General features: G+C 51.5%; 1 protein-coding gene across 1 annotated transcript in view; it reads left to right on the plus strand.

The window, feature by feature from the left end:
* The window catches only part of UNC13A (unc-13 homolog A), a 74,590-nt gene extending 60,127 nt beyond the window's left edge, over positions 1 to 14,463 (plus strand). The window contains exons 35-45 of the mRNA XM_068980053.1: positions 277 to 400; positions 1,345 to 1,350; positions 2,904 to 2,942; positions 4,059 to 4,088; positions 5,487 to 5,543; positions 5,894 to 5,974; positions 7,089 to 7,236; positions 8,412 to 8,468; positions 11,300 to 11,392; positions 12,102 to 12,261; positions 14,163 to 14,463. Of these exons, the coding sequence (XP_068836154.1) occupies positions 277 to 400; positions 1,345 to 1,350; positions 2,904 to 2,942; positions 4,059 to 4,088; positions 5,487 to 5,543; positions 5,894 to 5,974; positions 7,089 to 7,236; positions 8,412 to 8,468; positions 11,300 to 11,392; positions 12,102 to 12,261; positions 14,163 to 14,463 (1,096 nt within the window). The remainder of the gene's footprint in view (positions 1 to 276; positions 401 to 1,344; positions 1,351 to 2,903; positions 2,943 to 4,058; positions 4,089 to 5,486; positions 5,544 to 5,893; positions 5,975 to 7,088; positions 7,237 to 8,411; positions 8,469 to 11,299; positions 11,393 to 12,101; positions 12,262 to 14,162) is intronic.
* The last annotated feature ends 10,793 nt before the right edge of the window (positions 14,464 to 25,256 follow it).

Here is a 25,256-nt window from a genome sequence, read left to right on the forward strand (position 1 = left end):
CTGGCTCTCTCTCTTGAACACTCCACAGCTCCCCCATTGCCCTCATGCTAAGGCCCAGGCCTGCCTCCTAGATTTTGAGGCTCCTTCCCAGTCTCGCTGCTGCTGATCTGTCCAGCTGTCATTCACTCTTCCCCCTGTGCATCACACACTGTAACCCCATCAGACCCTCTTGCATGTCCATGGCACGCCTTCCCACCTTGCCCATGTAGTGAGAGGAAGGGGTTCCTCAGCTTGGGACCATCTAGGCCCTTTCTCAGACCTATCCCTTGCCCCCAGCCTGACTCTCTTTGCCAAAATCTGTGAGAAGACGGTGCTGAAGCGGGTGCTGAAGGAGTTATGGAAGCTGGTCATGAACACCATGGAGAAGACCATCGTCCTGCCACCCCTCACTGACCAGACGGTGAGGCCTGCAGGGGGCCAGAGGGGACACCTGGGCCACCTCCTCTGTGAGAGCCCAGAGAGCTTGATGTCAAAGGCACTGGGGGCTTAGAGGTCATCCAGGCACAAGGGCCATTTGAGGGTCCACCAGAAGGTCAGTGGGACCTTTCAGAAATCAGAGAGGTCACACATGGGTGAAAAGTCATAAAAGGGTCAAAAGGTCATTCAGGGGTCATTTAAGGGTCAGAGAGGTCAAGTCTAGGGGATATGGGGTCATAGGAGGAACAAGTGATTATTTAAAGGTCAGAGATTACCCAGAAAATAGATCAGCTTGGGCATCAGGCCATCCATGGGTCACAGAGGTTATAGGGGTCAGTGGTTCATCAGAGGGCTGTGGAGGTCACGAGGCAAGTAAAGGAGATACCCAGATTTCAAAGCTCAGAGGCCAATAGAACAGAGTTCCAGGAGGTCAACCAGAGGTTATAGAGAGCACGGAAGTTAACAGAGGTCAAGCAGAGGTCCATGGTCATCTGGAGACCGGGACCGTGCTTCTGGGACTCTCCTGGGCACAGCCCAGGGATAGTGATCAGTCAGGCTGCTGGGTAGGGGTGGAGGGATTGTCATCTTCAGAGGAGTGTGGCTGGGTGTGGCTTCCCCTGGGGAGGTGTCAGGGCCTAAGGACAGTGAGGGCATGTGGTTAACGGCACAGCTTAGAGCGGGAGGAAGTTTCTGGGTGGATGAGGGAGGCTTGGGAGGGGCGGCGGGGGCAACCGAGAGGCAGTGATGGTGGGGAAAGCTGGGGACCTCTAGCTGCCCGCCCGCCCCCCTCCTCCCCTGGACTGGGCTGGGCTGGGACACGGGGTCAGCCCTTTGGTGCCGTCTCCGCCCCCTCCCTGGCTTTTCCGGGAGACTCACGGTGACTTATTCCCCCCTCCCCCACCGCCCCGCCCCCATCACGGCTGACAGATGATCGTAAGTAGAGGCCCCTCTGTCCGTCTGTCTGTCCGTCCGCTCTGTGTCTGGACTCGGCCCACCGCGTGGCTGCACCCCGCCCCCAGCGCCCCCTCCTCACCTACTGGCCCCCCACCCACTGTCCCACCTTCCGCCTAGATGTGCCTGTGTCTGTCTGGGGCGGGGCATGGGGAGGGGAGGGGCCGGGAGGGAGGGAGGCCACGCCCCACCCCGCCCAATTAGAGGTACGGAGGCGGGGCCTTCCGCCTTCCAAAACCCGGGTCCACCACCTTCACATCCGCTCACACGATTTAGTTAGAATTCACCCTTACTGCCATGCTGAGCCGCCACCAGGATATCTGGGTCTCTCCCTGAAGCTAAAAGAATGTTCAAAGTCAATGGAACTTCTCTGACCTCCCTTTTCCACTCTGAACTGTTAGTAACTGTACGAACTACACCCTCACCACCCCGGTTCCCAAAGCTAGCTGATCAGGCAGACCACACCATCACCGCTGCCCACCCGACTCCGGGCACACGTGCTAACACACAGGAATCCCAGACAGGCACCCAGGTGGGGACAATGTTGTGACTCCTTGGTGTCAGGCAGACTTGGCATCAAATCTCAGCCCAGCCGTTTTCTCTGTGACCTTGGGCAGTCACTTCACCTCCCAACCTCCATCTCCTTGTCTGGGGGGCGGGGGGGCGGGGAAAGAGGTTAATTGTAGCAGCTCTCTGAGTGTTGTTTTCAGAACCAAGTAGGATGATGTGTTCAAGTGCTCAACTCAGTGACTGAAGCAGAGCTCGCTACGTTAGAGCTAATATTATTGGTGGTGGTGGTAGTGTGTAGACACATAAAAGGGCAGAGATCAGTTAGAACCACTCTGGAGTCCTCTTTTTGGGCAAGACAAGGCTCTTACAAAGTTCAAAGTTTTGTCGAAAACTTGCTCAGGCTTATCTCACTTCTTGTGGCTGCAGTCTGACTGTAACCACGCGGTGGCAGCCTATCCAACTGCAGACAGTGTGTCTGCGGGTAGAGAGCTAAGGGAATATACATGTGTTGAGGATTTCCTGTATTCCAGACCTCACGGCTATTGTTTCAGCTCACCTTCATGACACGTGTTTGAGTGAGATAGATATTATTCCATTTTACAGATGAGGAAAGTTGAGGCTCAGAGAGGAAGAGTCACCTGGTTAAAACCACATAGCAAATATATGCCAGGATTCAAATTCAGGTCTGTCTGAACATGGAGCCATTTACTTTCCTGTTGACTCAAAAACCAAGAGCCTCATATATACAGTAAATATAAATGGATTATATTTTGGCAGTGACTTCTCTCTCTCTCTGGCTCTGTATTTCTATTTCTCCTTCTCTTTCTCTTCCCTGCCTCTCTGGCTCTCACACCTTTTGAGTCAGTCATTAAGGCACACACATTATCCCCCAGCAACTCTGTCATCAGCCCACTGTGCAGTGAAGATGCCCTTTACTTCCTATCCCCATGAGTGTGTTTTCTCACCCTGGGTTCCCACCCCACACAGCTTGCTAGGCTGATCACCCTGTGACATTGTCTCTGCAGGGCACCCTCTTGAGAAAGCATGGCAAGGGATTAGAAAAGGTAATGAGGGCCTCGCCTGTGCTGAGGCCCAGACTCTGCTGTGGCTGCGCGTGTGTGTGTGTGTGTCCATTTGCATGGGCAGGGAGGCCAGCTGGGGGTTCATGGGTAGGAGGTGGGCTCCCTAACCGAGTCCCACAAAACTAGGAGTCAGAAACAAAGTGGATCCCCAGGGACACGGCTTGGAGCGCGTGTGTGTGTGCACACACAGCCCCTGTCCTCTCACAACAGTGTCCAAAGGGCTAACCCCAGTCCTGGGCTCAGCTGAAATTCTTTGGCCTCTGGAACGGCCCAGACACTGGACTGCCCTGGACTGAGACATGTTTTGTTCATTCTAATGGGTGTTTGTTGTAAGGAGATGGGAGCTGTGGTAATACATGAATAGTTTCCCTTGCTGTGCACTCATACAGGAGCTATCATGCCTCTGTGCACACAAGGTGTGTCTCCACTTCATGAAGAGAGGTTGTAGGGCTTCCAACTCACCCACCCAGCCCTTTGGAGGGCATATGTGTTCAGTATATTCAGGCACTCTGTGCATGTATGTACATCCCTGTGGGGGTGGAGAATGTGTGGGTTTATGTGTGTGATTGTACACACGTGGGCAAGTGTTTAGTAGTACATGTGTGTATTTTAGCTCTTGAGTTCTGCATGTGTATGTATCTTTGCACGTTGATCCAGGTGTGTGTGTACGTAAACTTTCATACCCGTGGATATGCCTGGGTGTGTGTCTGTGTTTTGTGTGAACTTGTGATACTTGTGTTAGTATGTTTCTTTTAGAGTCAGGCCTGCTGGGGTAAGGCCTTGGGAGTTGAGGAAGGAGAGACCCCAAGCTCTGTCTCTTTTTTCCCCCCCTCCCCAAGCCATCCCATATTGGGGCAGGCTGACTGTGGGATTGGGTACCTGTCCCCAGGCTGATTCTAGTCTCCTGGCAGTTCAGAGTCTGACCCTGAATCCCCACCAGGAGCTGAGGGGAGGTGCCTAGCTGGGGAGGGGGTCCAGCATTGGACCCAGAACCTGGGAGGGAGCTTGTGGGCTGTGTGATGAGGGGGGCAGGAAACCCCACTGAATATCTTCTCAGCAGCAACCCAAACTCTGACCCTCACCTGATTCTCTCCACAGGGCAGGGTGAAATTGCCAAGCCACTCAGATGTAAGACCGGCCTCTCACTGTCTGTCTGGCTCCCACCCTCACCCCTTGCCCCCCAACCCCACCCATGCCTCTTTCCACTTCTGTGATCCGTGCCGTCTGGGGGTGTACTGTGACCCTGTCTGTCGGTCTCTTCTTCCTCTGTCTGTCTGGCTTGCTCGTGAGGGGTGGCAGGGGTGGGTGGCAAGTGGGGAGGAGGGTGTGGCAGGGGAAACCGAGGCCCAGCCTGGGCTCCTGAGTAACTGTGCCTTGTGACAGCCTCGGGGAATCACAGACAAGGACTAAAAAGAGTAGCTACAGCCAGGATGATAATGCTGATACCACTAGCGGCGGGGTGACTGGATCCCACTGGCCAGCTTGGAAAAGCATCAGTGTGATTCCAAATATCCCAGCTGAAAATGGCCCTCCTCCCTGCTTAGCCTTGCCCAGGACTCCCAGGCCACCCCAGGACTCTAACCTCAATGATACTCAGCTCCACCCACCACCATCCCCTAAGCTAGTGTAGGTGCCCCTAGCGGCCAGGAGAGGAAACTGAGGCCCAGAGAGGGCTTGAGACGTGTCTCAGTTCACTCGGCATCATGATGGGGGGTGAGAGGCAGGATATATAGCTTCCAGGCCAGGGCCCCGTCTCCCCTAGCGCTGCCCATGACCTTGATAACCGAGTAGTAATAACTGTGAACACTGAACAAAGACATGTTTAGTCCCAGCTAAGCCACAAATGGAATAGGATTTCCTCCATCGGAGATGGGAAAACTGAGGCTCAGAGAGGTTCAATGACTTGCCCAGGACCACACAGCAGAGCTGGGATTTGAACCCAGGCCCACCTGGCCCATCGGAGCCATAACCAGGATGTCATCTTGCTGATGTCTGTTTTGGGGAGGAATGGGAGATGGGTCCAGAGGTGGGTGTTAAGGGGGAGGATTCTTTCTTTAAAAGTTCAGGTTAACATTCCCCTACCCACCCCCTCTGATTACTGGGGAAGTTTTCCCACAGAGGGAGCGGGCCCATGGTGGGTGGTAGGTTTCACTAGAGTCCGTCCTGTGGTTTCCTCAAGGCTCCGTGGCCCAGGGCTGGCAAGTCCCACTCATACCCAAAAACATCAAGTTGCCCTCCCGCCGCCCTGTTTCCTTCTCTGTGCCATAAACCTGGGGCCGTGGTGGGGGTGGGAGGATGGGTAGTGCCCCCCACAGGACTGAGATTTCTGGGGACAAGGTCACCATCTCCTCAGCACTTTCTGGGGGTTCCAAACGTCTGTCCCCAGGGCGCAACCTGGGAACAAGGTTGTCCAGAGCCTTTGGACAAGAACCAAGGTGGCGTCCAGGGCTAGGGTGTCAGTAGGGGCTTGGGCACTGGGCAGGAGGGCCCCACCCTCACCGGGGTTATGTCGGTTATTACCCACAGGGAACCCAGATGATCTTCAATGCAGCCAAGGAGCTGGGTCAGCTATCTAAACTTAAGGTGAGGCCAGGGGTGGGGGGCTTCCTGGGGAAGAGGTCTGAGACTAGTGGCATGCTTTGCAGGCTCAAAGGACAGAAACCCTATTCAGAATGGCTTAAGCACAATTTATTTGCTCAGTGTATTGTAAGGTTCAGCTTCAGATACAGCTTGATCAAGAGGAAAATAATTATTCAGCAAATGTTTATTGAGCACGTATCATGTGTCAGCCACATGCTAGGCACTGAGAGCACAGTGATGAAAGACCCACTTGTCCAACTCCTTGGAGTTTAGTGAAGATGAGACCCATACATAGGCAGATCTCCAGGGAAGAGTTTGCACTGCCCACCTGGCCCCTCTCTTCATCCATCCAGGACCACATGGTACGAGAAGAAGCCAAGAGCTTGACCCCAAAGCAGTGTGCAGTTGTTGAGCTGGCCCTGGACACTATCAAGGTGAGAGGCCCCTCCCCTGCCCATCCCAGGTGGGGCAAGCAGAGGATGTGGCTAGTGTGGATATGAATCTAGGCTGCAACCCACTTTAATCCATTCCATTTATAAACACTCCCTGATCACCTTTCTTTGTCAGTTCCCAGCTGGCTGAGGGCAGACCCCTGTGGACATCCCCAGCTCTGCTGGGTCAGGACAGGGTTTTGGAAAGGATGGGAGAGTCCATGGAGGGCTTTCTGGAAGACAGCACATGGGAGGTGGAGTTTGAGGAATAGAAATTCACAAGGCAAAACAAAGAGAGCATTCTTAGGCAGGGAACCAGCCCTTCCAAGAACATGGAGACATGAAAGGGAGCTGTGGTTTCCATGAAATAAAAAGTGTGAAGACTACTCTTGTAGAAGGAAATGTTTTGTTGAAATGGAGAATTACAGCAAAATATGGTTGGCGACATATTAAGGAGGGGTGGTTAAGGAAAACCCTTTGAAAACTTAAAGAAAGACAGGGAGCCAGCCATGGCAAAATGGAAAATTAGGGGTGGGGACTGGGAGGACCTTCTCACCAGCAAACAGAGAAAGTGCAAAGGCCCTGAGGTGAGAGAAGACTTTGGGAAAGAAGGTTAGGAGATTGCAGGTTAGAGCTGCAAAGGGCCTGGGAGGGGGTGCAAGACATGGGTGTTATTGAGGGTGCTGGTAGCCCACCTGTGGGTTTGGGGCAGGGTAAGGTGGGAGTAGCAGGACCTGTTTTTTTTTGTTTGTTTGAATATTTATTTATTTTTATTTATTTATTTGGGTGTGTTGGGTCTTCCTTGCGGCTCACGGGCTCTGAGATCTTCAGGGCAGCATGCGGGATCTTCAGTTACAGCAGTGAACTCTCAGTTGCAGCATGTAGGATCTAGTGCCCTGACCAGGGATTAAAACCACACCCCTTGCATTGGGAGCGCAGGGTCTTGGCCACTGGACCACCAGGGAAGTCCTGGGCCCTGGGTGTTCTGAAGACCCTCCCTGTCAACCCACCCATCACTGAAGAGGGCAGCAGAGTAGGGGAGGGGCGTTGGGGCTGCCCAGCCCGAAAGGCAGGTCGAAGGTCTGAGCCTGACCTCTCTCTACCCTGCTCCCCACAGCAATACTTCCATGCAGGTGGCGTGGGCCTCAAGAAAACTTTCCTGGAGAAGAGCCCAGACCTGCAGTCTCTGCGCTATGCCCTGTCCCTCTACACGCAGGCCACCGACCTGCTCATCAAGACATTCGTGCAGACGCAGTCGGCCCAGGGTAAGGAGCCGCTGGTTAGCGCGAAGAAAATCCCGCCTTCCCTAGGGGCAACCCAGCCCCAAGCCCCTGCGTGGCGGTTGTCTTGGACTCACCTCTGTGACGACAGGATCCCGGGAAGAATCAGCTCCGGGGCGCACGTGAGCTCCATGATGTCACCGGGCCAATGAATGATCTACAGCTTGTAGGAGCGGGACCTCTGACGTCAATGGGCCAGGAGGGAATGCATCTCCTGGGAAAACCCATGACGTCAGGGGGTCAGGATGTAATTGAAATCTGTAGAGCGGGACCTCTGTCCGCAAGGACCAAGGAGTGATTGACAGCTGTTAGGGGCGGGACCTCGACTCCTTGGTTCCAGAGAGTGGTTGATAGCTTTAGGGGAGGGGCTTGTGACGGCGGAGACAGTGATTGACATCCCTGGCAGGGGCGGGATCTCTGACATCACGTGGCCAAGGAATGATTGGCAGTTCTGGGGGAGGGACCTCTGGAAGAATGGTTGAAAGTACCCTGGGAGGGACCTCTGTACTGTCGGGGGCTAAGAAGTGACTGCACCAGAGATGGGAGGGACGCCGACCTGGAGGGGGCGGACGGAGAGGGAGTTCTTATTTCTCAAATTCTCTCTTTCTCTTTCTTCTCTTGCCTCTGTCTCCTGTCCATCTCTGAGTTCGCACACAGCAGCTGGGGCTGGGGGGCAGGACTCCAGGGTCCTAGTTCCCCTCCCTGGGGACCCTCCTTTTCAAAATTGGCCCTAAGAGTGCAGACACGGGCGAGAAGGTTGGCCGCTAACCCAGGCTTAGTACCGGCAGTGGAAGAGGAGGCTGGGGTGAGGGGAGCTAAACCCTGCGGCCACCAGCTGCCCCCTTCCCCCCGAGTCAGCCCAGGGCTTAGGGCCCTCCCTGGGCGTCGGGCCTCTGCGCTCAGCTTCGTGCCCAGCCCACGCTGCTGCTTGTAGTGTTCCTGGTGTCCCCCCGGAGCGGGAGGCTGTCTGTCTGTCCGTCTGCAGCTGACGTTTCTCTCTCTCTTGTTTCTCCTCCCTCTCACTCGCCGCCCCCTCTCCGCGCCTACCCTGCTCCTCGCCACGCACACTCGCCCTCCATCCTCGCCTCTCTCTCGCTCGCTCGTCTTTCCCCTCCCTCTTCCCTCCCCTCCTTTCTCCACCTCCCCACTCCCGTGATTAGTCCATGGTGGAAAAGGGACTAGGTTTACCCTTAGTGAAGACATTTATCCTGAGAAGGGTACGTGCTTCCGCCGCCCGCCCGCCCGCGCCCGGTGCCCGGTGCCTGCACCCCTCCTGGCCCGGCTAGTAAAAGGCCCGTCCTTCCGCCTCCCAGGCCTGCGGGGCCTCGCCCAGGCCCGACTGGCTTCAGGGGTGCCTAGGCGGACCAGGGGGAAGGACGGCTTGCTGGTTCCACGTGGGGAAGGAGTAGCGATTCGAGTTGGAATCCGTTTCTCCCTAGGTGCTGCTCTTAACCCAGATCCCGGGTCCCCCAGACAGGCGCTTGCCCATCTCAGATTCCAGCTGTGCCACTCCGTGGGTGGGCGCCTCCCGCAACCGGCTGCCTCCTTGAGCCTCAGTTTTCTCATCTGTAAAATGAGAACAGTCAAGGACCCTAATTCATAAGATTATTTTTAGCACTAGATGAATTAAATTTAGAGCAGTTCTTGACATGTACTAGCTGGCAGCAATTGTGAGTTGTATTATTATTGTTATTTTTATTTATGTCACTTTTATGAGCAAAGAAAGCGAGCATTTTTCAGGCTCTAACTCTGAGCTAACCTTTGTGCCAACCATTTCTCAGTATTCTAGAAGACATTCCTTTAGGTTGCCCCTCAGGGTGATCCGTTATTCCATAGATGAGGAAGCTGTCTCAAAGGAGATTAAGCCCCTTGCCCAAGGAACCTTCCCCTCAAGGGGGCCTGGGATTGGGGGAGTGGGGGTGGGGTTGGGACAAGCACAGAGAGGCCTGGAAAGACACTTCCCCTTGGAGCCAGCAAACCATGGGATGGGGGCGCCCAGCACTGCCCCCCTCCCCCTTCTTACTAGCTTTGGCCGTGATCTGACCCCTCACCCCACCCACCACTGTCCGACTCTCCCCTGGCACCTCTCAGTCTGGCCGGGATTGAGCTTGCTATGAAGCATCAGCCTGGGGTGGGGGTTGGGGGGGGTGAGGCTGAGCATGTGACTGGTTGTGGGAAGTGGGGTGGGAGCCTGAGATGACAAGGAAGGCAGCCTGGGGTGGGTGGCAAAGATGAGGGGGTGCACACCCCAATACTGGGGCAATGAGGGACTTCTGCCCCCTGAGCCTTGGTCACTAACCGCACAGAGCCAGGTAACCTGATCAACCTTGGACTGACCCATTCTCCTACCCCACCCCACCCAACTTTCCCCCTGTTCCTCCCCCCATGCATGGGGTGCTCCAGGCGTGGTAAGCTTCCTGAGGGGCAGGGGAGGGGCCTGGTGGAGGTGCTGGCGGTCACAGGTCCCCAGGCCCCACAGGATGCCCTTCCCAAGAGTCACGGAGGGTTGGGGACAGAAGCTTCTAAACTGCTCATTCAATGATCCCCATCAGAATCAATCAATCAGGATGCTTGTCATGGCTGAAACTGAAAAGTTCCTTACCTTGATTCAGGCAGACTAGAGAATTTGTGAGCCTGTAACTGAAAGCCTAAGGATTGATTTGCCATCTGGATCTAGAGTCTCCAACAATGCCATTGGTCATTGGTCTCTGTTGAGACCTCTGTGGGATGAGCTCTCCCCTCACTGGGCCTTGGAGCAGCTTAACCAGACTCTCCTAAGAGTTACAACAAAAGTCCTGGGGCCAGTTCCTATTGGCCCAGATTGGGTCACATGACTATCCCTGAGCCAATCACTGAAGCCATGGCCAGGGACAGCTCTGATTGGGCAGCCCTGGTTCATTTAGTCATTCCTAAAGTGCCAGACGGAGCTACAATGTCTAAGGTGAGGTAGGGACATGCCTCAGTGGAAACTTGAGATGGTCCATTGGAAAAGGAATGGGAGAGAAAATAAAAAATATCTCTACAAGCTGTCACTTCAGCAGAATTGAGAATTCTGGGTCATGTTGTCACAGAGTGTTAGAGGAGGATGAGAATGAAGGGAGGTGAGGAGAGGTAATAGTGAGGATATATCAGGAGTGACTGCAGGTCACAGAAAGGACTCTGATTATTTCAGAGTGAAATGAGAGCCTTGGAAGGGTTTTGAGCAGAGGAGGGATACAGTCTGACTTAGGATTTCTCTGGTTGTGTACTGAAAGAAGCTGAGTGGAAAGTGTCGGGAGACACCGTACTACAACAGTTTAGAGTGGCCTAGTTGGCCCTGGGACGACAACTGTTGGCCGAGCTCCGGTCACATGACCATTCCTGAGCCAATCACTGCAGCCATGGCCGGAGAATGCTCTGATTGGGCACCTGTGGTTCATTTAGCCATACCCGAAGTGTGAGACGGAGCCACATGGTTGATGGGGACTGAACCAGGATGGAGGCTGTGGAGATGGGCCAGAGTCTGGATGTATTCTGAAGGCAGACCTGGCAGTATCTTCCACCATATCAGTACTTAGTGAGGAAGTGAAAACAAAAAAGGGGCTAAGGACTGAGGTATAGGTGCCGCTACAGTTTGAAGGTCAACGGAGGAATGGGAAATGGAAAAAGAGAGGGAGAAGGAGAGACCAACTGTAAGATGAGAACTTGAAACGTGTAGCCTTGTTGCAGCCAAGAGGAGAAACTGAGGCACAGAAAGCCAGGTGTGTCAGATGCTGCCAAGATGGTGTGAACGATGAAGACTGAGTCTGATGACAGGGAATGAAGAAGAGGACATCAGGCTCAGAGCAGTTAAGAGATGTGCCTGAGATCACACCACAAAATAGTGAAAGGCCAAGGATTCCCAGCCTCCTTATGAGCACCCATCTTCCCAGCCTGCCCTCAGTGCCAACCTGTCATGGCTGATGACCTGATGCCGCCAGCATATGGTGGGTGGGAGGCAGTCCATGTCCTTTCTGGTGGGTGGGAAAGAATGAAGCTCATGCCAAGCATTCTCCCCTGCCCCGCCCAGGCTCGGGTGTGGAAGACCCTGTGGGTGAAGTCTCCGTCCACGTAGAACTCTTCACTCATCCAGGAACTGGGGAACACAAGGTCACAGTGAAAGGTGAGTAGCCTGAGGTGGGAGGGAGAGTGCCTCAGCCAAGATGCACTAGATTCTAAGACTGAAACCAAACTCAAACAGGCTTAAGGAAGAATTTTTTTTTTATTAAAAAAAATGCCTTCATAAAACTGAAATGTTCAGAAGTATCCACCTTCAGGCACAGTTGGATCAAGAGGTACAAAGAGTGTTACAGGACTCATTCCACTTTCTCTCCCAGCTCTGCTTTCCTGCTGTGGGCTTTAATCTTCTAGTTAGAACACAGATTGGTCTGTTTTATCCAAGACCTAAAATAACAATGGCTTAAACAAGATATTATTAGATGGAATGAATCTTACTCTGGGGTAACTCCAAGAACAATCAGCCCAGAACTGACGTGGGGGCTTCACAGTGTTGGGGATCCAGGCTTCAAACATCTTTTGCCGTATTTTTATCCCTAATGTGTTTTCTTCCTCTATAGGGTCCCAAAGAACTCAGCCCCCATCAGCTTCTCAGTCTGCAGCTAGGGGAAAGAGAAAATGTAGGGCATTCTCCCTGCCTTTGGGGCATTCCCCTGCTGAAAGCTGTTTGCGTCACTTCCTCATACATCTAATTGGCGTGGTCATATTTAGCTACAGAAGCATGCTGGGAAATGTAATCTTTCAGCCAGGCTTCGAAAACCACAGCTATGTACTGGGGAACCCTAAGCAGTCTTACCTTTTAATTCCCCCAACAGTGGTGGCTGCCAATGATCTCAAGTGGCAGACTTCTGGCATTTTCCGGCCATTCATCGAGGTCAACATCATTGGGCCCCAGCTCAGTGACAAGAAACGCAAGTTTGCGACCAAATCCAAGAACAACAGCTGGGCCCCCAAGTACAATGAGAGCTTTCAGTTGTAAGTCTGGGATGCTTTGGGGAGCATGGCTAGGGGACATGACCCGGTATGAACCTCAGGGGCCAGTAGGTGGGAGGGATGTCTGGTGCACCATGGTTTCTGGGATCAGGAACAGGAGGGATCACATCGTAAGTGGGGATGGTGGGAAAGGAGGCACCTTAGTGCAGGAGTGACACCAGGATGGGGGTCAGCACCTTGGGGGACACACAGGTCAGGGTCGGGGACAGTGAGTATGATATGATAGCATAGTGAAGGCTCATGAAGGGGAGAAGATGTCTGGCCAGAAGGAACATGTTGACCTGGGGCATTTCTGGGGCTAAAACTTCTGGTCCAAGAGGCATGGGTGGTCATGATGAGGCAAGAAACTTGGGGCTGAGGGACTGAGGAGCATAGGGGTGGACCTCCTGGAGTCAGCAATGAGCTTTGTTGGTGCTATTGGGATAGGTCATCTGGAGAAGTCTGCTCTGGGGGACAAGATTGGAATGTGGCTTGGTCCAGGGCATGGGGATACGTGTCATGTGGGTAGGGCTGAGATCACATCTAGATGTGGCTTCGCAACAAGCAAGAGTAATCTTGGTCAGGGGCATCAGGGACCTAGAGGGGTGGATGATTTATAGGGAACATAAATAAGTCTGATCAAGGTATACCTGGGGTGAGGGTGAGGGTTGGCAGATCTTTGGATCATATGTGAGCCCCACTGGGGCAGGGTAACATTGGGGAGGTGTTCTTGGGGGACAGAGTGCAGCAGGGTAAGGGGGCATCAGAGCTGAAGGGAGGGGCCCTGGAGGGACAGGAGCCTGGCCAATCCTATCAGAGAAGAGCTCCTGGTCAGAGGCCTTTGGAAATGTAGGTCACCTAAAGCAATACCTGGCAACAAGAGCACCACCATAAGTAGGGGCAGATATCTCCTGGGGGTGGGCCCAAGTAGTTGAGGGCTAGGAATGCGGCCTGGGAAGGAGATGCAAGGGATCAGTGCCAGTGTGGCCAGAAAGAAGAGAGTTCTTGACTAGCCAGCATCAGGGCAGGACCCAGCTGCAGGAACTCTGTAACCTGGAGGAGGGGGAAGAGTGCTAGAGTGGGTAGTCACTCATGGTGAGACATCAGGGCAGGGTTATATGGAGAGGGCATCTTGGGGGTACGAAGAGTAGGCTAGGGAGCGTGGGGGAGGGGCCACGTCAAGGGGAGAACTTGGGTTCAGATGGGAGCCTGGTAAAGGGTCTTCTGGATGCCACCTCTGGGTCAAGGTGGTGGAGGCAGCGGTTCAGCCGGCTGTGGGTGTGGGCGCTGGTATCACGGGGTGGGAACATGGCGCTCTTGGGGTGAGGATGTGGCTTGGCTGGGGGCTGGGAGTAGTTTCATGGGGGTGTCCTTGAGTGAGAAGTGAGAGAAGGAAAGGTGGAGAGAATGGGCAAGGATCATGCTAGGGAGAGGAGTTGTCAGCTGATGTGGCCGTGGCCCAGCATGGGGTTGCGGGGCAAGACACCTGGGGCAGGGGCAGAGCCAGGCTTATTCTCTTGGAAGGCTATGAAAATCAGTTCAGTTCAGTCACCCAGTCGTGTCGGACTCTGCGACCCATGGACTGCAGCACGCCAGGCTTCTCTGTCCATCACCAACTCCTGGAGCTTACTCAAACTCCTGTCCATCGAGTTGATGATGCCATCCAACCATCTCATCTTCTGTTGTCCCCTTCTCCTCCTGTCTTCAATCTTTCCCAGCCTCAGGGTCTTTTCCAATGAGTCAGTTCTCCGCACCAGGTTATGAAAATAGGATCACTCAATATGGGCGTGGACCAGCCTCGGAATGCCCGGGTGTGGGCGTGACCCGGTGAGGGAGGAGGAGTCGCCGGTGGGGTTGGTTGGCCAGGAGGGTGAGACCTGTCCTCACTCTCCGCCCTCCCGCAGCACGCTGAGCGCTGACACAGGCCCTGAGTGCTACGAGCTGCAGGTGTGCGTCAAGGACTACTGCTTCGCGCGCGAGGACCGTACGGTGGGGCTGGCCGTGCTGCAGCTGCGCGAGCTGGTCCAGCGCGGGAGCGCCGCCTGCTGGTTGCCGCTTGGCCGCCGCATCCACATGGACGACACGGGCCTCACGGTGCTGCGCATCCTGTCGCAACGCAGCAATGACGAAGTGGCTAAGGAATTCGTCAAGCTCAAGTCGGACACGCGCTCCGCCGAGGAAGGCGGTGCCGGGCCTGCTCCCTAGTGCGGTGCACGCAGGCAGGCACCATTGCGCCTGCGCAGAGCGCGCAGGGCGGGGCGGTGCCTGCGCGCTTGGACCTCCCTGAGGGTGACTCTCCGGGCTCTGAACGGAAGGCATCCCGCCTTTGCGCCTTTGATTTAGTTTCCCATTCTGGGGAAAGGTGAATGGCAGCGCCCCGCCCCCTCAGGAGGCCTTGCGCCAGGGCAAGAGGAAGGAAGAAGCCACATCCCCCCTACTTGAGGCCACTCCCCAGCGTCTAGGGGCTTTTCGAGCTGTAATGGGAGGAAAACCAGCCCCTATAGAGGAGGCCAGGTCCCAGAGCTGTGTTACCTGGACTCCCTGCCTCCTGCCCCCTGGAAAAGCCATAAGACGGGTCCCAACCTTTGGGGCCCAAGACCAATTTGCCAAGTATGGAACTCTCAGCTCCCTTGAGGGGCGGGCCTTGGGCAAGGGGCAGGGTTTCCTGGCGCGCCCCCTGGGGTGGTGTGGGGACTGGAGGGGCTAGGGTGGTGGTTAGAGAGCCCCCCCACCAAGGTGGACCAGAGTCCCTTTTGATGTTTGTGCAAAAAATAAACAGGGAAGGGGAGAGGATGGGATTTCAAAAGCACATGCGCTCTTGGGCGCCCAGACCCGGCCAAGGGGTCTGCTCTGGGACATCCACGCTGCCCCAGCTTCCCTACGGGGTTTTGCCTCCCCCGTTCCCCACCACATATCCAGTCCTTATATCATAGAGTTCAACCCACTCATTTGACAGATGGTAAAACCGGGGCCCAGAGAGCTGCTTAAGACAATGCCGAGGGTTCCAGTACCACATCCCCTCCCCATTTTCTTTGGCCTGTGTGCCCCTTTGAAGGGTGAGCTGAGATCGGATAAGCCGATACAGCTCCCCATTGCTGCTAACCCCCCTCAGGGGACTGCCCCCAATCCTTAAAGAGGTGGGGGTTCAGGGCCAAGTCCCCCAGTGCCCCCTTCCACCTCTGGCTGCCAAGCAAAACCCCTGCCTTCACTGCTTTCCATTGGGACACCGGGGTTAGATACCTGAGAACTCTTGATCTCCCACCAAAATAGAGTGAAGGTTTGGGATTTCCTGGACCCAGTCCCCTGCCCCAACCACTTCTTCCTCCCCTAGAATGCTCGAGTCAGGAAAGAATGGAAAGGGACCAGAAACTTGAGGGGTGTGTGTGTATGTGTGTGTGTGAGTGAATATACAAATTTGCTGGGGAGCTTACTCCCCCCAAATTTCGTTCATTCATTTAAACACACAGGCACAGGATACCTCAGGTGGCGCCTCTAGCTGCCTGAAACACTTCACCAGGGATTTTGGGGCAGTTTGGCCAAATTTCTCCATTTTAGTTCACACAGGCATTTTGGGAGCTGTTTTGGGAAAGTTTGGCACGGCTTGTCTTTGCTCAGGATCTGCTTTTTCACATTGGACCAGTATGTGTATGCTGTGGGTTTTTTCCCACCAGACTGATAAATACAGGATTGTGCTGTACTAGGGAAAAATTTAAACAGAGGGATGAGAAGAGAGTTAACTGGGCTCCTGGAGTGATGGGGGCTACCTGAGAGGGGGAAGGGCTTTCTGTGGAGGTGAAAAGTGTAAAGGAACCACCCATTGGAGAGAAAAGAGCTCCAGGCAGAGGGAACTGAAGTGGGCTGACTTGAAGCATAGCCAGGTCAGGTGGCTGGAGCTGAGTCAACCAATGGGGTGGTAGGGGATGCTGATGAGGTTGGGGAGGCCTGCCGAGGTCTCAGACCAGGCGGGATCTGGTATAAAGCCCTGAGGAGTTTTGATTTTACCCTAGAGGCTTGGGAGGCCCCAGGAGATTTTAAATCTGGGAAGAGTCTGGATTTCAGGTTTTGACTCTCCCGCTGGCTACCTCATGAAGAATAGACTGATGTGGTGGTGGGGGTAGGAGGGAGGACAAGATGCTTTCAGGACGCTGAAATTAATTCTTGGAAAGATTTTGGAGGATATATTAAAAACTAGGCCTTAGATGAGCCCCAGGGCCCCTTGGTACAGATGTCCTGATTGTGCACTGCCCGGGGGGGTTGAGCATCTCTAAGGAGGCCATGTGCAAACTAAGGGTTGTATATTTATGGTAATGGTTTCCCCATCTGTGGACAAGAGTTTGGATGAAGCCGCTGTTATTTCTAATTTACCTGGAAGTATTTTTGTGTCCCCTAAATTCCCTGGTGGCTCAGACTGTAAAGAATCCACCTGCAATGCGGGAGACCCGGGCTCGATCCCTGGGTTGGGAAAATCCCCTGGAGAAGGGAATGGCTACCCAGTCTAGTATTCTTGCCTGGGAAATCCCATGGACTGTAGCCCACGAGGCTCCTCTGTCCATGGGGTCACAAAGAGTCGGACATGACTAAGCGTTTTGAGCGTGTGTAAATTCAGGCAGTTTCAGGTGACTAGTGGTTTGGAATTAGAGATTAGGATGAAAGTTCTCATTCAGGATGGAGGGGCAGGAGGGCCCCTCCACCCCAGGGACAACAGACAGGCTGGAGGTGTCTTGCAGGGACCTTGAAGTCTCCGTCATGAGGCCCGAAAGGGAAATTTGAACTTCAGACCATCCAAGAGGTGGAGGTGGGCTGGATGGCTGACTTGGAGATGAAGACAGGAACAACGTCCGAAGGGGAGTTAATCTGTGATTTGGAGTAGGCTCTGAAAGACTTCTTGAATGACTGGCAGAAAAGGGCAGGGGGAGCTGAGCTTCTGCCAGACAAAGCCAAGATGTTTCCCAAACACTTTATTGGGAGGTGCTCTGGTCTAAGGGTGTGTGAGTGAGTGAGAGAGAGAGAGAGAGAGAGAGAGAGAGTGTGTGTGTGTGTGTGTCCCCAGCACCGGCCCAGGCACATGGAGGGAGCCTCAGGGAGTATTTGTCAAATGACGTTTTCTGACTCCCAGGCTAAAACTGTTCGGGAAATTTTCTCTCGCTTCTTTCCCCCAGAGAACTCATAGTCATTCCTCAAAACTCATCACAAATACTCCCTTCTGTGGAAAACCTCCAACCCCCTCAGGACTTCCCCAGCCAGTGTCCCTCCTCTGTCTGCCCCTCCCGCAGGCTCTGTCTCTGATGCCATGGAGCTGAGGGTATCTGTGAAAGGCACTCTTTCCCCCCAAGAGGGGCTCTGAAGCCCCTCAAGAGCCCCAATTTCAGTGGGCAAATGCTGGACCCGGGGAGGGGGATGTTGGGAAGGGGGTTCTAACTGAATTATGTCTCAGGCAGGGAGTTCTGTGTGTGCCCACACATTCACGTGTGTCTGTCCATACCAACCTTCCCCTCCCACACAGATCTAGGCACCCAGGAGGTATTCCCAGCAGACTGGCTGAGCCACAGGGCAAAGAGTAAAGAGAGGACAGAGGGGACTGGAAGTGTTTGAACTCAGAACATCCCTCTATGGGAACGACAAGGCTCAGAGAGGAGCAGAGGGCCACCCAACATTGGACGATACCTTTGGGCTTCCACCATTTCACCTGGGGTGCCCGGGGTTCTGAGCACAAGTGGGGTCCTAGCATTGCATTGGGACCTTGCTCCATGCAGGGAACTCGCCCCAGATTTTCATGGATCAGGAAAAGGATAAAATAGGCTCATAATGGGATCGGGGTAGGGTGGGGGTGACCTTGAGGGACATAGCCAATCCCCCCTCAAAAGGGAGGAGACAGTAAGGACCCAAAGAAGAGAAGGGAGGGAAGGAGAGAAAAGAGGGGTGGGCAGACGGACAGAGGAAGGAGTCAGAGTATCAGATCATGCCTGGATGGGAACAGCCAGAACTTTGAAATGAAGAGAGAGCAATTCAGAGATGAGGCTGCAGAGACAGGAGAGAAAGGGCAAAAACAGAACTAGAAGGAAGAGGGACCTCCTTGCTCTCTCCAGTCTGTCCTCAAAAGATTTACCTAAAATAAGGAGGTACCCAGGGGCATGCCCCAGTCCTGGTTCTCCGGCACTACATACTGAAACCTCACCATGCCCCCATCAGAGATGCAAAAAAAAAAAAAAAAAAAGACTTAGCCAACTAGAAATCCTTGGGACCTCTCCGGCTGGGACCTCAGAGACCTTTCTGTCCTTCACCCCCAGCAATGTCCATCTTACAGGTGGGAACACTGAGACACAGGGGCAGAGGGGAGGCAGTGCAGAGTTGCCCCAATTCTGCTGCTCAGGCAGAGAGGGAGGGGAACTCGCTGCGGAGCTGCTCTCCATCATGACCCCTGCCGTCCCCTTGAACATCCTTTCCTAATAATTGTCAAGGACCAAAGTCATTTTCGCCGACACGTGTTGCTTTTCTCTTTGCCTTTTCTTTTTTTAAGAGACAAATCAAGCTGACAGTGTCAAGTAGGACCCCCTCCATCTGCCCCCCGCCCCCCGCCCAGCCATAGTGACTCTTGTGCGAGGCACAAGTCACTGGCGGACGGTCCCTAGGCATCCCTGGCTACACAGTCAGGGAAACTCAGACCCCACCTCTGGCCCCGGCCCCTTGAGACCCTGAAACCTGGCCACGCAGTCCAGGGAGGGTCTTCCTCCACACACCTTCTCTTAGCATGTGATTGCAAATGTGAACTCAAAATGCTGTTTGTCTGTTTTAACTCCATCCCGTCAGTCTGGCATCTGCACAGATGCCCCCATTTCTCTGTAAATATTGGAACAAATGTTCAAAACCAACGAGAAGTGGTCATGAATGCATGGTGTTGAGATGTTTTGCACTATTCTGACTTTTTGGTCTCTGTAAAAATATTTTATTAACAGCAGACATTAAAAGAAGAAAAAGCACACAGCCTCGATGCATGGTGACTTCCTTGTCTTCCTAAATTGGCCAAAAAATCACAAAGCACCTACTGTGAGCAGCCACTGTTCAATATACTTCCCGCCCATGAATGCAAATCATGACAACTACCATGGTCCCATTTCACAGAGAAGAAAGCAGGTCCAGGGAAGGGAGATACTTTGGAAGGGATGGAGCCAGGATCTGAACCCAAGATATTGGGCAACTGTCACTCTTTGCTCAAACAAGTTAAGACACAAATGCCAGGGACACACTCAAATGCTACCCACTCACCCTTGTTTGGAAGTTTTTTTGTTTTGTTTTTTGATGTAGCAGGTGAAAATCTCATGTTATCAACTTGGATGGGCAAAGAATGAAGCTTCATTTTTCTATATATCTGAGTTTGACTTTGTTGATCCCCCATACCACCAGGGAGTAAAAGTGGCATCTTACTCAACTCAGGGTTTCCTCAGTAAAGTCCAGAGATTCCTCTTGAGGTTTCTTCTATAGGTTTCCTCCTAGACCTGGAGTTGTTTGTACATTTGAGTGGCCAGGGCAGGGGCTGTGGGATCCACCCCTGGAAGCGAGTTTGATAAGTGCATTTGGCTGCAAGTAACAGTCAGAAAGGCTAAAAGTAAGGGACTTCCCTGTGGCCCAGCAGTTAAGACTCTATGCTTCCACTGCAGGAGGTGTGAGTTTGATCCCTGAATGGGGAACTAGCATCCCACATGCTGCATGCCAAAAAAAAAAAAAGGGGGGGGGTGTAAAATATAAAAGTGGCTAAACCACAGGGCCAACCCATAGCTCAGTAACTCTGTCCTCAAGAGAGTCTTGCATGTGGGCAAGATTGGAAGCAGCATCAATGACATGGTATTTTCACACAGTGGAGGAATATTATTCAGCTATGAAATGGATAAGGCACATGTGTCTACATGACCTCTGTGCAGGCAGCCTGCAGGTCCTGAGCACCCTGCACGTTCTTTTTTAAAATTCTTTTTTTCTTAATTAATGCTTTTTTTTTAAAGTATGTATCTGTTTGGGTAAAAGACTCCTTACTTCTATTTCTGGAGACTCCACCTGGCTTTCAATTATTTTGATCCATTGTCGTTTGCGCTTCTTCACTTATAACAGTTTCTTCAGCAATGTCCTTTGCTGGTACTGTTAGTACTTGTTGTCCATCACAATGATGGGCTAACCTATTCCACTTGTTTGAGTGGAGTGCAAATTTCCAAGCTGAATTCCATCTGTAGCTATTATGATGACATGAGGGATTTTTGGTCTTTGATACATCATGCTGGTTCCTTAGGTGTGGCATGCAGAATCTTTAGTTGCGGCACTCAAACTCTTATGGCATACGGGATGTAGTTCCCTGACTAGGGATCGAACCCAGGCCCCCTGCACTGGGAGCTTGGAGTCTTAGCCACTGGACCACCAGGGAAGTCCACCTGCAGGCTTTTGCTGACTGTGCCAGAGTGCAGATCCATACTTCTCCCAAGACCAAGCAGTTTCCATAGCTAAGCACATAGGCTACACAACATGACTTTCTTTTCTTTTTAGCTGGGCCGCAAGGCATGTGAAATCTTAGTTCCCAGACTAGGGATTGAACTCGTGCCCCTGCAGTGGAAGCACGGAGTCTTAACCATTGGACTGCCAGGAACCCCACCCCACCACCCCGCAGCATGACTTCTGTGTAACTGTTTCGTTCCCGACAGAGGGAAGCTGGCTTGTTTACTGCTTTCTACAAAAGGTGTTGAGCCCTTGGCCCTCTGCCTCGCAGCATGTGAAGTCCATTGTGTCACCCATGTGGCTTGGGGACTGAGGCTCATGCTTGCTGAACTGTGAGAAACTTTCTTGCTCCGATGCAGTGAGTCCCACAGTTGACTCCACACCAATGGCTCAATGACAGGCTTTTTTCTGCCATTCTCTAGAAGTGAGCTTCTTCTTTCTGACAAATGAAGTGTGATGATGAATGAAAAAAAAAAGTCCTGCTGCTGCTGCTGCTAAGTCGCTTCAGTCGTGTCTGACTCTGTGCGACCCCACAGACGGCAGCCCACCAGGCTCCCCCGTCCCTGGGATTCTCCAGGCAAGAACACTGGAGTGGGTTGCCATTTCCTTCTCCAATGCATGAAAGTGAAAAGTGAAAGTCAAGTCGCTCAGTCGTGTCCGACTCTTAGCGACCCCATGGACTGCAGCCTACCAGGCTCCTCCGCCCATGGGATTTTCCAGGCAAGATTACTGGAGTGGGGTGCCATTGCCTTCTCCGAAAGAAAAAAAAATGTCCTAGAAGGCTTCAAAGAGCATGATACTACATTTATAAAGCTCAAAAGACCTGCCAGGTACACCCACAGAGATTTTGTTTAGGGATAATTAAGGGTGATTAATAAAATATGATAAGCACAAAACTTCCCCAATGGCTCAGTAGATAAAGAATCCATCAGCAAAGCAGGAGACATGCGTTTGATCCATGAGCTGGGAAGATCCCCTAGAGAAGGAAATGCCAACCCACTCCAGTATTCTTGCCTGAAAAATCACATGGACAGAGGAGCCTGGAGGGCTATAATCCAAAGGGTCACAAAGAGTTGGACACAACTGAGCAACTAAGCATAGCACACATAGCAAGGTTAAAAAATTGGGAATTCTACCTTATATACATTGGCTGTTATCAAAGAGCAAAACAAAACAGGAAACAAGCATTGGTGAATATGTGGTGAAATTGGAACCTCTGTGCACTGTAGGTGGGAATGCAAAATGATATACCTGTTGTAGAAAACAGTACATAGGTTCCTCAAAAGATTAAACATGAAATGTAAATTGGTGTAGCCATTATGGAGAAGAGCATAGAGATTCTTTTAAAAAACTAAACACAGAGTTACCATATGATCCTGCAATCCTACTTCTGGGCATATATCTGGAAAAACAAAACTCTAATTCAAGAAGATACCTGCATCCCAGTCTTCACAGCAGCACTACTTACAATTGTCAAGACATGGAGAAGTAGCGACAGTCTCAGATATGTAGATGACACCACCCTAATGGCAGAAAGCGGAGAAGAACCAAGGAGCCTGTTGATGAAGATGAAAGAGGAGAGTGAAAAAGCTGGCCTAAAACTCAGCATTCAAAAAATGAAGATCATACCATCCAGTCCCATCGCTTTATGGAAAATTGATGGGGAAAAAAGTGGAAACAGTCTCAGATTTCATTTTCTTAGGTTCCAAAATCAGTGCAGATGGCGACAGAGTCATGAAATTAGAAGACACTTGCTCCTTGGAAGAAAAGCTATGACAGATCTAGACAGCACATTAAAAAGCAGAGACGTCATTTTGCAGACAAAGGTCCATCTAGTCAAAGCTATGTTTTTTTGAATAGTCATGTATGGATGTGAGAGTTAGACCATAAAGAAGTCTAGGCGCCAAAGAATTGCTGCTTTGAACTGTGGTGTTGGAGAAGACTTTTGAGAGACCGTTGGACTGCAAGGACATCAAACCAGTCAATCCAAAAAGAAATCAACCCTGAATATTCATTGAAAGGACTGGTGCTGAAGCTGAAGCTCCAATAGGTTAGCCACCTGATGTGAAGGGTTGAATTTATTTACAAAAGAGAAATAGACTCAGATATAGAAAACAAATTTTTGGATAACAAAGGGGAAAGGAGGGTATAAATTGAATAATTTGGGATTAAAAGGTACATACTGCTATATATAAAAAAGATAAATAACAAGGACCTACTGTATAACACAGAGAACTATATTCAATATCTTGTAATAATTGAAAAGAATCTGAAAAAGGAATATGTATGTTTCAGTTCAGTCGCTCAGTCGTGTCCGACTCTTTGCGACCCCATGAATCGCAGCACGCCGGGCCTCCCTGTCCATCACCAACTCCCGGAGTTCACTCAGACTCACGTCCATTGAGTCAGTGATGCCATCCAGCCATCTCATTCTCTGTCGTCCCCTTCTCCTCCTGCCCCCAATCCCTCCCAGCATTAGAGTCTTTTCCAATGAGTCAACTCTTCGCATGAGGTGGCCAAAGTACTGGAGTTTCAGCTTTAGCATCATTCCTTCCAAAGAAATCCCAGGGCTGATCTCCTTCAGAATATACATATAACTGAATCACTTTGCTGTATACCTGAAACATTCTAAATCACCTATACTTAAATTAAAAGTCAAAAATAGAATTACCAAATGATCCAGCAATTCCACCTCTTGGTATATGCCCAGAAGAATAGAAATCAGGCTCTCAGAAAGCTATTTGTACACCCATGTTCATAGCAGCATTATTCACAATAGCTAAAACATGGAAGAAACTCAAGTGTCCCTCATCAGAAGAATGGATAAGCAAAATGGGACCCATCCAGTCCATGGGATATTATTCAGCCTTAAAAAGAAAGCCATTCTGCAGTATGCTGCAACTGGGTAAACCTAGAGGACATTATAGTGAGTGAAATAAGCCAGCTACAAAAAGACAAATACTGTCTGAGTCTCATTATATGAGGTACTCAAGACTAAGCAAAATCACAGAGACAGAAAATACAGTGGTAGTTTCCAGGGACTGGGGAAGGGGGAATGAAGAGTTGGTGTTTAACAGCTACAGAATATCCGTTTTACAAATGAAATAATTATGGGGATGAATGGTGGTGATGGTGCCCAACACTGAATGTATTTAATACCACTGAACTGTACACTTAAAAATGGTTAAAATGGTTAATTTTAGATTATATGTATTTTAACAGAATTTTTAAAACTCAAGGATTAAAAAAGGAAACATAAAAACCAAGGGCAGTGGTTGCCTTGTGGAGTGGGGAAGGCAGGGAGGTGGGAGCAGGGAGCAGGGAAGAGTGGGCGAGATGATATCAATAAAAATCTGGTCCTTTAGTGGGCAGCGGCTTTGTAGGGGTTTATTTTATAATGTACAACATATATTTTTGTGGTAGAGGTAGATGGTTACCCCTCCCCCAGCACTTTCTTCCCTCCTTTAGGACAATAATAGAAGCATCATTTGTGGACATAGCTAACCAAAGGCTGCATTTACCAGCCTCCCCTGTAGCTCGTGGTCATGTGACCATTTCTGGCCAATGAGGTATGAGCAGAAGCCACATGGACAAAACTAGGTCATATCCTTAAAAAGAAGGCTAGACAGGTCCTGTGTTGGACAGTGTTTGCTGTCTTTTCTCTGCCTTTAATGGCCTTTTTCTCAATCCCCGGGTGGCTGTCAGAGCTCCAAAACTCCATTTGTGTATATCTCTTTTTCTCAGGCAGTTAAAATTTCCTGGAAATCTCCTTTTGCACACCATTGGCCAGAAATGGGTCAGAAGCCTACACCTAAGCTGACAAGGGAGATGGATCACCAGGGTTGGTGTAGACCAATGAGACCTTTAGTTTTGGATCCTACCTCCCACCATGAAGAAAATGGTGGCTTCCAGGTAAACAGCCCCCAGAATCAGCCACATTCACTGTCCTTGCTCCACTCTGGGATGGCCTCTGTATTAGTTACCTAACACTATGTAACAGTTGCCTTCAAATGCACCAACTTAGAACAACAAATATTGGCACTTCCCTTATGGTCCAGTGGCTAAGACTGAGTTCCTGATGCAGAGAGCCCAGATTTGATCCCTGGTCAGGAAACAAGATCCCACATGCTGCAACTAAGGGTTCCTATGCTGTAACCAAAGATACCACAAGTCACAGCTAAAAAAGACCCAGCATGCTGCAGCTAAGACCTGGCACAGCAAAATAAGTAAATATACATATTTTTAGAAAAAAAAGAGCAACCAATATTTATCATCTCACTGTTTCTCTGGGTCAGGGATATGCCTCTTCCTCAAAGTCTCACACAGGCCACAATCAAGATGTTGGCCAAACCTGTGGTTTCATGTGAAAGCTCAACTGTGGGAGGAGCTAATTCCCAATTCACTCATGTGGTTGTTGGCAGGTTGATGGCTCCTTGCTGGCCATTAGCTGGGGGCTCCCCTCAGTTCTATGCCAGGGGCCTCTGCACAGGACAGCTCACAACATAGCAGCTGGCTTTATCAGA

The sequence above is a fragment of the Capricornis sumatraensis genome, chromosome 9 (assembly GCF_032405125.1).
Source record: "Capricornis sumatraensis isolate serow.1 chromosome 9, serow.2, whole genome shotgun sequence".
NCBI lineage: Eukaryota > Metazoa > Chordata > Mammalia > Artiodactyla > Bovidae > Capricornis > Capricornis sumatraensis.